The following is a 13,813-nucleotide window of genomic DNA, read 5'->3' on the forward strand; positions in this document are numbered from 1 at the left end:
TAAACCATTTGAGGAAACCGATTGCAACAAACTTTTTAAGTTACCTTAACTTTTTGAGCCTTAGTGTACTATTATCATACAATTTTTAAAGTTTTGGATGCACCAATTCAGTTTCTTCCTGATTACCAATACATTCCAGGAAACTTGTCTTGCTGAAATCAAAAGTTTATTTATAACACATTTTTGCTACTCTGACACATCTGTTTTGTGGTGTATTTGTTTTTGGTTTAGTCAGAACAGACTGTTTCTAAATTTGTCACTCACATAAAACATGCTGTTTGTACCCTAAAAAGTTCTTTAGATTGTACTAATATGATTATAGTAAATACTTTAGCACTCTAGTTTCCATTATAACTTGAATAATAATATTTGATCAACGTCCATATTTGACCTAAAATCCCCAAACATTTCCCATAACAGTTACGTCAGACATCAGGAGAAACCTTGCGTTTCGGGTGACGTCATGTCCCCGGCAGCTGAAGGCGGGGCTACACAGAGCTGTTTTCAAGTGCTCACCAGCGACTGTCGCCATTTTGTAAGCTCGTCAAACGCTACTGGAGCGCCGAGAAACCCCTTCATTAATCAGGCCAGATTACCGAGAAATCAAAACCGCGAGACCACCCGTTGTCGTCCGAAAGGAAAGGGAATCTTATCGTATGTCCGCTATCCAGAACCTCCAAACTTTTGGTAAGACGAGAGATCTCTCTGTGAAACGTATTATTTTATGGCATGGGGGAAGGGCGGCAGTGAACGACAGGCTGACGGTGATTTTTAAGGAATAAATCGTGCGATTTAAAAAATAATGATGTTTACCACAAACACATTTACTGATGTTTTAAAACTTGTGTCGTATTTAATTTTATTTCCTATCGGAAATCGTAGTCAGGAACAACAGCTCGGCCTACATTTTTTCTTGTTTTGTTTGGTCCTAATGTTGATTAATTGCGCGAATTTATGGTTTAAAAACCTCAAAAATTCGTCTCGCTTGTTTTAATTTGTTTCGCATCTCGATTAAATCGAGATACACTTAAAAAACATGGTGTTCCACATCCACGGCCAACATAACCATTTTGATCGCCAGCTTGTTTTTCTGGACGAGATACAAAATGGAAGACGCGGCTCGGTGACAGCTTATTTTTAGACTGCGAGAGACATCTCGATCCCTCTGTGCTTTTGGATTGATGTCAGCTAAACGGTAATTACCTATAAAACCGAAACCACCCATTTCGTCTGTAGTCCAAAGGGAAAACGGATAAAGCTGTTTGAACAAAAACGAACGAGCCTGGTGCGCGAACGGTTAATGAACAGCCAGATCAGATCTGTACTCTACCCTGTTGTTGAAGACTGTGGTTTGCTTTGTCCCGACATGTTTTTCTAAGCGCATACTGCTGCAAATATTTATTCGAGAGAATTTTGGATTGAACAAATAATCAGGCCACGATGCCATTTAGTTATTTAAAGGGATAGTTCACCCAAAAATTAATATTACTCACTACACTGCAAAAAATGCTATTCTTACTTGGATTTTTTGTCTTGTTATTAGCCGAAATATCTAACAATTCCTAAATCAAGAAGAATTTTCTAGACAAGCAAAACATACTGTCTTGTTTTGAGAAATAATATGCCAATATTAAGTGAGTTTGTCCGTAAAACAAGCAAAATAATCTGCCAATGGGGTAAGCAAAATAATCTTAAATCAAAAGAAAAAACAAGATTAATTTGCTTACCCCATTGGCAGATTATTTTACTTGTTTTAAGGAATAACTCACTTAAAATTGGCATTTTATTTCTCAAAACAAGACAATTAGTTTTGCTTGTCTAGAAAATGCTTCTTGATATAAGAAATTTTAGATATTTAGACTAGAAATAAGACAAAAAATCTAAGCAAGAAAAGCATTTTTTGCAGTGTATAACACAATAGGCAAATTGAAAAAAGGATTACTAAAACTATTATTTGAATTAAAGTTCTTTATATAATTTGCCATTAAATGGATAGATCACACTCCAAAAATCCCCATCATTTACTAACCCTTAAGTGGTTCTAAACTTTCATTCTTCTGTTAAATACAAAACGATTTTCTCATGAAAGTTGGAAACCAACAGCCATTTACATCCATAGGAACAACAAAAAATACTATGGAAGTCATTTTTTCCAGCATTATTCAGTAAATCTTTTGTGGTCAACAAAAGAAAGAAACTCAGGCTGGAACAAGTGGACAATCAGAAAATTTGTGACGGCATTTTAATTTTTGGGTGAACTATCCCTTAAAATATGCCACAATATTGAGTGTACAGCAGATCTGAGCAAGGTTTGAGATCAAATTATTAATTTTATCTTATCCTTGCGCAGTCCTTTGTAAAATTGCAATGTTTGTGAAATATTCAGTGATTGGTTTATACTCGCCTTCAAGTGATTTCAGACCTTTATGAGTATTCTGTTGAACGCAATAGAAAATATTTGAAGTGAAAACCTCCACACATTGACTTCCATAGCATTTGTTTTTACTCTGCGATTAAAGTCAGCGGTTTCTTCCAAATATATTTTTGGATTTTTAGATTTGAAACAAGCGAAGGGTGAAGTATATGACAGTATTTTCAGTTTCATTTTGGCATGAGCTATCGCTTTAAAGTATTTCATGTGGCCTAGTTTACAGATTAACTCTGAGCCGTTTCCAGCAAATGACACTTGACACGAATGTTGCCAATGCTTGTTTATTTTCTGCGCAGACCCCTTTGCTGATGCAACTAAGGGTGATGATCGGCTCCCAGCTGGGACTGAGGACTACATCCACATAAGAATTCAACAGCGGAACGGGCGGAAGACTCTGACCACGGTTCAGGGCATAGCCGATGACTATGATAAAAAGAAGCTAGTCAAGGCCTTCAAGAAGGTTGTCGCTGTTAAATAATTGACACTCTAAAGTGGTTTACGGTTACAAGTGTGGGCCATTTTTAACATCCTCATTTGCATCCACAGAAATTTGCCTGCAATGGGACTGTGATTGAGCACCCTGAGTATGGTGAAGTAATTCAGCTGCAAGGCGATCAGCGCAAGAACATTTGCCAGTTTCTTACTGATGTGAGTATTTTATCCATAACCTAATTGCATTATAATTGGAGCTGAAGTAATCAATACATTTCATTGATTCATTATGAACTTGTATATAATCTGATGAGGTTTTTCGTTGTAGCTAATGTAATCGATGCATTTTTATCCCGCAGATTGAACTGGCCAAAGAGGAGCAGCTCAAAGTCCACGGGTTCTAAAAGCGGATGTGAACTGACCCCTTCCCTCCCCAACTCTAAACCCAAGCTTCCCTGTTGTTGTGCTGCTGTTCCCCCCTCCCCCTCAGCAGCCTCCCCTCAAGGAAAAAAAAGCTGAAAATGATTACCTCTGATTTGAGACTCTTTAGTATGACACCCTTATCAAAACGACCAGTCCTGTTCGAGCATGGACAGACGACAAGGCAAATAATGCGGGATAAATGATTTTCGTTTCTGTCCCTTCCTTTAGTATTTTATTTTTTATTTTAGTTCATCTTGTGCCGCTCTCAAGCGCAAATTCCATGTAACTTTCTTTCTCTTTGTTTTGTATGAGGTGTTTCAATAAACCTTCAGATGCCACGTTTTGCACAATCTTTACGTTCGACAGGCCGGGGGTGTGGATGGGGGCAGTTTGTGTGTTGATTTTTCTTGATTCATATTTAAGAACCACCTTAAACTAATCTGCATTTTCAGTTATGATGTGGGCCAGCCTGCTTCAGGGTTACATTGGTGTGCCGTTTGGGCACGAATCACGGCAACCCCATCTCGTCTCATTATGCATCTCTAACTGCCTTTTTTATCCTTGTTTTTCACAATATGCATAATTTCAATTTTCTAAACTTGTAATACCATATTTTGTTTTCTGGTCTGGAATAAACGGTATCCCATACTTTGGATGTTTTAATTTTTTACTTATGTATAAACAATGGAAATTACTTACTCTGATTATTGCGCAAGAAGCACTCATAGATCATTACAAAAGTAAAGAAGTAGCTCTTAATGCTACCTTTGTTTTTTGTTGTTTGTGTGTGACTGGTTTGGCAAGTGAAAAAGATAGCTGCAGGCAAGGTATGTACATCTTCCCTGAATAAAAAGTGTGGAAATTCTCTTCAATGAAACTTGTCCAGCTAAACCAGTTGCTCCAAATGAAAGGTAAGATAGCAGGAAATGTTTTAGAATTGGCTTCTAATATGAAATGGTCTTGTAGAAATGGTTTGGAAATGATTTTGCCAATTGGACAACAAGGGTGTCCTGCATAGTGTAGTTCCAACTTCCATCAACACACCTGCCTGTCTGGAAGTTTCTAGTATACATAGAGCTTGATTAGCTGGTTCAGGCGTGTTTAATTTGGGTTGAAACTAAAGTATGTAGGACCCCAACCCTACAGGACAGAGTTTGGACAACCCTGGTTTACATACAATGCTCAAAAGTAAGCTGGAGATGGTTTTAAATTCAAAATGTTTGTAAATTACAAACACTTTGGAATTACTTTTGGTTCTTTGAAGGAAGACTTGACAGTTTTATGTGAATAGTGGTTTCTCTTCACCACAGGTGTCAAAGCCAGTTCCTGGAGGGCCGCAGCTCTGCACAGTTTAGTTCCAACACTACTTAAACAGACCTGATCAAACTAGGCTAATTGAGTACTTCAGGCTCGTTTGAAACCTCCAAATAGGTGTGTTGAAGCAGGGTTGGAGCTAAACTCTGCAGGGCTCCGGCCCTCCGGGAATTGACTTTGACACCACTGCTCCTCACCAATGTATCTTATTTTAAATAAAATATTCGGGTTATTTCTATGTTAACCGATTTTAAAGTATTATTTCAGCCACAAAGAAAGAAGTCCATCAGCCTGCATTTGTAAACCGATTACTTTGTGGTTGTTCTCTTTTTTCCACAGCAGAGGGCACAACCGTATAGATATATCAGGCTAACCGCGGGGTTAACATGTCATTAATGAACAGCATCATCATAATAATTATTTAGCCCTTAAAAACTCTTATATTCACTGAAATACTGTCTTGTAGGTCTTAAATCATTTTAAACGGGTCCTAATTTTCCTATGTCCATGAAAAGGGATACAATCGGTCCAACACGCACTCAATCACTTTTTATCTCAATAAAGGTAAAAGAAAGGGGTTTATTTATTAGCTCCATCTACAAATATAGTTTAATTATCTACTTTACAAAAAGATTTGGTTTGAATGTTTAGCAGGGTCATTAGAAAATGTCCTTAGTGTTTAGCTTTGTGTAAATCTGAACTTTCATTCATAATGCTCTTCAAAGGTCTTAAATTTAACTTTAAAACCCTTATATTAAAGAACCTTATGGGGGATTTAATTGTTATTTAAAATCATTTGCTTCCCAGCTATTTTTTGTTTCTTTAAAACGTGTAATCTTTTTGTGTGTTTGAATGTCTGTCCATGCATCAAGGAAAATAATTATAAGGAAATCCAATTTCTTGATTTAACTAATAGTGGTGTTCTAATATGCAAATGATGTCACCAATCCAAACCGTCTATATCTGTCTCTCTTAGGCAGATTGAAGTGGAGCACTCAGACTAATCACTAACAAGATGTTACAATCGGAAATAAATCAAACTTTAAATCCATCTAACATCCAACTGTTTTACAAACCAGTCGCTCTACATATTAAAAAAAATAAAAAAAATCAGCATTGTAAATTTAGGGCAAGGAAACACCCTGGTCAATTATTACATGTTGTTGGTGATAAATCCAGGTAAGGTAAACTAAAAGTAAAAAAAAAAAAAAAATATATATATATATATATATATATATATATATATATATATATATATATATATATATATATATATATATATATATATATATATATATATATATAATGAACTATCCCAAAAAATGACATTTGCTGTTTGTTCAAACTACTTATTTAATAATGAGCTTAACACAATTCTTCTGTTTTTTTGTGATCCACTTAAATTTGTAAAAAGATTGTTAACTTAATAAATTTGTGTTGAGACAACATAAAGGAATTGTGTGAAAGCCAGCATTTTTTTACAGTGTACAGTCACAAAAATTGACGTTTATTGTTTGTTCAAACTACCTTTTTTTAAATGAACTGAATTAACAAAATTCCTGAGTTTTTTTTGTGGTAACTTAGTTTTATGTTTAATCTACCTAAATTTATATAATAAATTAACTTAAACAAAAGACATGGCTTAAACAAAAGTCCCAAGACATGGTTAGGTTGTTAGTTATGTTAGTTAGAAATAGTCAAGGATTTAAGGTTTATTAGACAATTCTTAAACAATACGGTATGACTGCATATAGATCGTTCGTACACTGTAAAAAATTCTTGTTACTCCAATTTTTTCAGCTGAATCAAATGAATGTTTCTAATCATCTTAACTGACATCAATCAAACCGACTTAAAATATTCAACCGAGGCTCATCCTGAAAATGTACATCTCTATACATTTCTGGAGAGCGTCAAATATGTGCTGTGTATGCTTTTTGCGATATCAAATTTCTCTCGCAAGTACCATTCACGCCTGCTCTTGCAGAAATCCACCAAAGCCTGCTGTCAACTAACTGACTGATTGATCGAATTTTTATCATGTTTTCAGATTTTACCACATTCTCCCTCTGTTATTTCCTTGTTTATTTAATTTTTTGGCTTCTGTTTTTGTCTTACCTGCTTTCTGGAACTGTTTTTCACCAGACTCAAACCCTGTTTTTGCGGTCAACTCTGCTCTGCGTCTCAAGTTCGCTGACGTATGTGGTGAACTACTGGTCAAACTGGTAACAGCGGGAAAGCCATCCATATAGATAAGCAGTCAGCTGGTAAATGCGAAAAGGAACTGCACTGCACTTCGTAGCATTCGTTTTGAAGATGGATTGCAGCCATACGTACCTCTGGCTATACATAATTCGCAATCTCCAGAAATGTATACAGCTACATTTTCAGAATGAGTCTATTTTGACAATATTACATTAAACTTTGCGTATTACTAGTAGCAGCCTAAGTACATTGCAATATATATGACAAAAACTCCAGGCAACAAATATTTTTATTATGCTTTAACTTATTTTATTTAGTTAATAAAATTTAAAATAAAATTCATAGCATGCTGAACTAAGATACTTACCTGGAGGTTAAATACAATTAGTCCAGTCAATTGTATAGGTTTGCACAGTACTGCTATAAAAACCCAGAGACCATCCATTAAGCCATTATTACAATCATTACATTTTATTAAGCTGCAAATTAGTTGATATTATAATTAATTGTCTGTGTCTGGATGTGCTCAGAAACATTGAAACATTTTTGTGTGCTTCCAAATGTGTTAGCCTGAGGAGGTGGATTTCTCAGGAGAGTCTGGCTGCTTTCGAATGTTTGTCATCAGCGTAAACATCGGGGAGTTTTTCCTTACCATCGTCGCCTTGGCATTGATCTGTGGGAGCGTTTTTTTGGCAAACAGACACTATTTATTGTAACGCTGCCTTAGGACTATACATTCTTGCTGAAGAGTGATTTGAATGCTTGTTGTTCACAATACAACCCATTTCAAGTGATATTTGATCATTTAATTAAATTAGCTTTAGTGAACCTGAAGAAAAAGATAAATATAACACAATAGGCAAATTGAAAAAAAGATTACTAAAACTATAATTTGAATTAAAGTTCTTTATATAATTTGCCATTAAATGGATAGATCACACCCCAAAAATCCCCATCATTTACTCACCCTCAAGTGGTTCTAAACTTTCATTCTTCTGTTAAATACAAAACGATTTTCTCACGAAAGTTGGAAACCAACAGCCATTTACATCCATAGGAACAACAAAAAATACTATGGAAGTCATTTTTTCCAGCATTATTCAGTAAATCTTTTGTGGTCAACAAAAGAAAGAAACTCAGGCTGGAACAAGTGGACCATCAGAAAATTTGTGACGGCATTTTAATTTTTGGGTGAACTATCCCTTAAAATATGCCACAATATTGAGTGTACAGCAGATCTGAGCAAGGGTTGAGATCAAATTATTAATTTTATCTTATCCTTGCGCAGTCCTTTGTAAAATTGCAATGTTTGTAAAATATTCAGTGATTGGTTTAGTTGTTTGGATTTTGTATGGTCTTTGAATGTTTTCGATGCCTATTTTATTTATGTAAATGTTATTTACAAATGCTAAATAAAAAAAGAAATAGAAAATAAGAAGAAAAAATCCTAAACAATCAACGTCTGGGCCTGCCTACTCACCTGCGGCTGGCGCTACTTTCGTCTACTTTGGTGTATCCCTCCGCGGCCACAACAAAAATGCAAATTGGAATTTCGTCGTGAATTTGAAATGCTTTTAATGGATATAATGGACTCGAGAGACTTGAACTAAAGTCTGGAACAACAAAAAAGCGGAGTTGAGGTGAGAAGTGGATTCCAGATTGAAAAATGGCAACATTATTTAGTCTAATTTAATTGTTATAATTTCGTCAGTACGATGATTGTGTTTCTTTAATGGACTATATTTACTTAGTGGAGCCTGTGTTCATAATTGCGGATATATAAGTGTATTCGGTATTACCCTCGTTTTACACTAAAGTGGTTAATTTAACGTTAGACGTCATGACCAACATTGTTTAAACATTATAGAAAGTCTTTAGTCTTGTTTGAAATGGGCTACATTTATAAAAGTTACACATAGGCCTTAGAGGACAGAAATGTATGTGCTAATAATGTTAAGCATCACTATTATTAATATTTTTGCTTTCACGGACTTTACCAACGTAAGTCTGATGATAACTACCAAAATGTATTTCTTTTGAAGTTTGTTAATGGTTATTAAGCCACTAAGTTTTCTACAAATTAAATATGTGCAGATTTTTAACATCATATTTTAGAAAAATCTTGACTTTACTATTTAGGTCACCTCATAAAATTGCGTCAAATAATAATATTTAAAACACATTTGCAATTAAGTGACATCTTTTTAACATGTATATATTTTGCTTAAATGGCAGAAATGGTTTGAATTAAATAAACCACTAAATAATATAAATTTAATAGGGACATTTTATGTGCCTACTCTCAAATGGATTTTGGCAAAATGCTATTTGCATTAACAATTTCAAACTGATGGAAAACAAGAATAAATAAATAATGAAAAAGACAAAAGTGCAAGTATTAAATTAATATTTGAAATAAATTTTAAAATACATAAAGTTCAATACTGAATATAATGAAACAATGGCTGTTTCTCTATTCAAAGAACGCTGAGAACGGATATTATTGTGAAGAGCGGTCTTGCCAGTTTACCTCGGAAGAACGTAGGAGACCGTAGAACACAGAACGCGTCCAGTGAGAAATGATATGGTGCGTTCTTCCTGATGGTCACATGACCTTCACGCATTTTTAATGCTTAATTAGTTAAACACTTCAACATTAACACAGATTTTTTCTTGTCCCTCATTTCAATATATGTAACATGCACAAAAACCTTACCGATACCTTACTGTACTTGGGCTGCTACTAATGCCATTTACCTTTATACCTTTTATTAAGTTATACAAAGCTTAATGTAATATTTTCAAGATAGGCTCATTCTGAAAACGTACTCCAATATACATTTCTGGAGGTCACAAATTATGAACCAGAAGTACGTATGGCTGCATTTCGTCTTTAAAACAAATGCTACAGGGCGGTATGACGATGTTCCTTTTCGAGCTTACCAGCTCACCGCTTACTTCCGTATGGACAGTTTTCCTGCTGTTACCAGTTTGACCAGTAGCTCACCTTGAATGTCGGCAAACTTGAGATGCAGAGAGGAGTTCACCATGACAACAGGGTTCAAGTTCAGTGAAGAACGGTTCCAGAAAGTGCGTAAGACAAAAACTAAAAATAAACAAGTATAACAGGGTGAGAATGTGAAAACGTACTGAAAATACGTACAAACATTTCTTGCACTATGAAAAAAACAGATTTTAATACAAATTTCAGCAAATAAGCACCCTTAATGTGCCTTAATAATGCCTTTATTAAGAAATTAATATGTTAATTTCACTATCCCATTTAGGGAAACTACTGAGATAAATAAGTTATATCTCTAAACTTGAAAAATAAACAAGTATAGCATGCTGCACTTTCCACCTCCTTTATTCAGCCGCAATGACTTCTGGGACTTCTCAAGCGAGTTTTTGCGCTTAAGTCTGCATCCAAGCATTCTCGATATCAAGAACACATCAAGGAACTTTCACGGGTTTGATGATGACGTTACACGAGGACGCAAGAACGTCAACTAAACCACACAAATCGAAGTTCTTTAAAGACAGAAAAACAAAAATGCAGATTGCAAAAACATTTTTGTGGCGCATGCAATGACAGTTTAATAATTTTAATAATTAATAACCCAATGAGTCTCTTTCACAAGAAAAAACATGACATTTAATCCCTTTTGCAGATTGTTGTTTACCCTTTATAGAATTGCCATAATGTGTAAATTGATGAATACCGTGTACGCAAAATTACAGTTTCATAGAGAGCAGCCTCTTAGTTTCCAGTGTGTGAATGGCTGTGTTGGTGTCCTCTTTTCAGGAATCACAAGTACAGTATAATGACTGCTATCAACATGCCGCAATTAAACATTTGCAAATCCATGGATCAAAGGGAGAAGCTTCTTCCCGAAGTCTATCTGATTTCTTTCTGTTACGCATGAGGAGACGAGACGGGCCTTTAATGTTCACATTGCCTCGCCTCTCGAAATTAAACGGATGTCAGCGAAATAAAAACAAGGTTTGAGTGTGGGAAATGTCTTGAGTTGAATGTTTGCTGCCTCAAGAAGTGCAACATCCAGGAAGCTTGTGCATAATTTTGTCATAGTTTTGGATCCTTCTCTCATCCGGAGAGCTGGTGCTCGGCCCAGATGACGGATGGTGAAACCAACAGAGGAAAGCCTCTTAGTGCCATGGCAACAAAACCGAGTTGGTTTCAAGATGAAACGTCATTGTTACTGTGTAGAATATGTTTTTTTTTCATCTGCTGGTTTGTGATTGTACTATGCAGAGTATTTTAGAGCTTAATTAAGCTTAATTTTTGGTGTGACGTGAATAGATGTTAATAATAAATAATAAATCTAATCTCATGATAAAATGAGATGTAGTTTTGAACTCAGTAGTGTTGGGCACGTTTCTTTAAAAGGGTAACTAGTTATAGTTACTAGTTACTTCTCACAAATAGTAACTGAGTTTTATTTTTGGAGAAAACTGCAAAGCGCTGCTGTGTTTGGGGGTTCTGTGATTATCTGAGATAATTCTACTGAAATGTGTATATTCCATACAAGCTGAAGCTGATCGGTCAACTCTTGTCACGTGACTCGCAGTGACAAGCATTCACGGCATTCATTCAACTGTGTGTGTCTGGAAGGCGATTTACGCTTCATGCCATTTGTTAGCGCAAGCCACACTATTGAATATAATGAACTTATGCAAACTCTAGAAAAGACGCGATATGCAAACAGCCCTTAAAAGACCGCCATGATTTGCGTCCTCCAGCAGTTCATCTTCTTGCAAGGACATGATGAATTCACCTGATTTGTTGACAAATGGGTTGTGGATCCATTCCTTGGCAGTTTGTTGGTCCTTTACTGGGTGTTTTCTCCGTAGCAAAGAAAATTTCTAAAGACGCCTGTTTCTAATGCCTAGTTCAGACTGCGTGATTTTAGCCCCGGATTTGGCTCGCCGACAGGTTTTGAGAAATCGCCGACAAATGCCTGAAATTACAGGCAAATCGCTGCTCGTGCACGTGAGTGACAATCACACAGTATCAAAGACGCGATCTGAGAGAATCGCCGATGAGTCGCCGATGCCTGTAAGATATTTGGCATGCTAAATATCTGGAGCTGTCGGCGATTCAAATCATGCCGTGTGAATTGAGTTTGACTGAAAATAACATCAGCGATCGCCTACAGCCAATGAGAGAGCGGCATTCACTTGCGTGTGTGTGTGTGTGTATACTTGCTGCAGGCCAGCGGGAGGCTGGGGGAGAAGTTAAAAGCGCTCTTTTTTGGTTTATTTGGACTCATGAAATTTAGGAAAAACTAGTGGAAGTTTGACAGGACTCAGGAGCAACCTTGTCTGTTTGACGTTTCATACAGAAAGAAATTAGTTTATTATCAACGTTGAGGAGAAATGGCTAATTCCCTTTAAACCCAGGTGAGCAAACATGTACATGTTCTACCCCATGAAAGGCTTCTTTCTCATTATGTAGTTAATAACAAAAGATATACGACGTGTTTTTGGCTGTGAGACGTAGTTTGGACGTTTGGAAGTTGTCGGCGATTCTTTCTATAGTAAAGTCATGCAATGTGAAAGTCCCTGTCGCCAATCCATCTTGCAGTGTAAACAAAGCAGCGACGAAACGCTAGCCCAGATAGTCATGCAGTGTGAAAACATCTGTGACACAACTACTTTGAAAATCATGCAGTCTGAACTCGGCATTACTCATTTTGTTGCTTGTGGGTTAAATTTGGGCGATCACGTGACTGAGATGAAAGCGAGATAATACAGATATTTTTCCAAAATAAAAGATCATCGAGACTCGTATAATAATTAATAATTTCTTGTGCGGCCCGGTACCAATTGATCCACTTACCGGTCCGCGTCCCAGTGGTTGAGGACCAATGCATTAGGGTGGAATTTGGCTCGTTCTTTAAATGGTATGTTTACAAGGTTTAATGCATGAGCAGATCCATTCGCTCAATAATGAAGTGTTTTGTTTTACTGCTTACAAAGTCTGGCATATAAATAGCTTACCCTCTATGGCACAATCCAACTCACTCTTTAAGGTTAATGTAAAATTAGATTCTGATTGGTTTAGTCTACGTTACACACAAAATACATCAGTATATCATTGAGAAAATAGGAACAACACTTTTAGACCATGGGTCAGGTTCGGCAACCAGTTTTCAAATTGTATTTGATTTAAGAATCCTGTATGTATGTGACTTTCGTCTTTCAGACAAATACTGTCAGATTAGTTTTAAATTTTATTCTTGTTGATATTGGCCCAATTTTTAAAGCTTCCACAGCTTCTTTTAACTCCTAGCAATGTGCCAGGAGTTAAAAGAAATATTTCTAATTTTTACATTATAAACTGAAATCACTGACATTTATTATGATGATGATGATGATAACTTTAATTTAATCCAGTTCAAACAAATGTGGCTGTGCATTTTCTTTAAAAATTTAGTTAGAGCCAGGATAACATTCAAAACTACTCAGACTGTATTTGTCTGAAAGAAGAAAGTCACATACACAGAGGATTCTTAAATTACTTTGCATAGCACAATCTCATAAATCATCTGACAGAAAAAAGTTATATACACCAAGCATGGTTTCCACTACATTCATTCTTTCATGGCTGGGAGACACTCCAAAATTCATCCTGCCACGGCTACATTACAGCATCTCATTCAAAACATTCAGTCATGTTTTTTTAACAGTGGGTTATAATCGCACCAAAACGTATTAAAAGGTAAGTGAATTATAAAGCGCAAACTTTTTTGTAATCATAGTGGTACAGTGCGCTATTTGTTTAACCCTTCTAGGTGACATGCAGACTGACTGACAGGTGCGTGATACCAACAAACACGACATAGCTTTCAGTTAAGATGAACACAGTTTCCAGAACTATACTTTATAGATAAAGGTCTATGGCTCAGCATATAATGACTTTATCTGCTGGAGTTTATAGCCGTTTCACTTTACTTCAGGACACATTAAGACCGCTGTGTAGGTCTA

General features: G+C 36.0%; 2 protein-coding genes across 2 annotated transcripts in view; both read left to right on the forward strand.

Moving 5' to 3' along the window:
* The first annotated feature begins 492 nt into the window (after window positions 1-492).
* eif1 (eukaryotic translation initiation factor 1) lies at window positions 493-4,050 on the forward strand. Its single transcript, NM_199588.3, has 4 exons — window positions 493-687; window positions 2,728-2,891; window positions 2,978-3,079; window positions 3,223-4,050. Exons 1-4 carry the CDS (start codon window positions 657-659, stop codon window positions 3,265-3,267), a joined length of 342 nt encoding a protein of 113 aa, NP_955882.1. The 5' UTR covers window positions 493-656; the 3' UTR covers window positions 3,268-4,050.
* Window positions 4,051-8,283: 4,233 nt separating this feature from the next.
* jupb (junction plakoglobin b) overlaps window positions 8,284-13,813 on the forward strand; it is a 304,080-nt gene continuing 298,550 nt past the window's right edge. Inside the window, exon 1 of the mRNA XM_087295315.1 lies at window positions 8,284-8,445. The gene's annotated coding sequence lies outside the window, so the exon portion shown is untranslated. The remainder of the gene's footprint in view (window positions 8,446-13,813) is intronic.

Source organism: Danio rerio, chromosome 19 (genome assembly GCF_052040795.2).
Source record: "Danio rerio strain M-AB ecotype USA chromosome 19, GRCz13ab, whole genome shotgun sequence".
Taxonomy (NCBI): Eukaryota; Metazoa; Chordata; class Actinopteri; order Cypriniformes; family Danionidae; genus Danio; species Danio rerio.

What these genes read in the sequence shown, in the direction of transcription:
- eif1 (NM_199588.3), top strand. Translation starts at nt 657, where the DNA reads ATGTCCGCTATCCAGAACCTCCAAACTTTTG. An exon ending in TAGTCAAGGCCTTCAAGAAG is followed by an intron (nt 2,892 to 2,977) that starts GTTGTCGCTGTT and finishes TTGCATCCACAG; the next exon opens with AAATTTGCCTGCAATGGGAC. An exon ending in TTTGCCAGTTTCTTACTGAT is followed by an intron (nt 3,080 to 3,222) that starts GTGAGTATTTTA and finishes TTTATCCCGCAG; the next exon opens with ATTGAACTGGCCAAAGAGGA.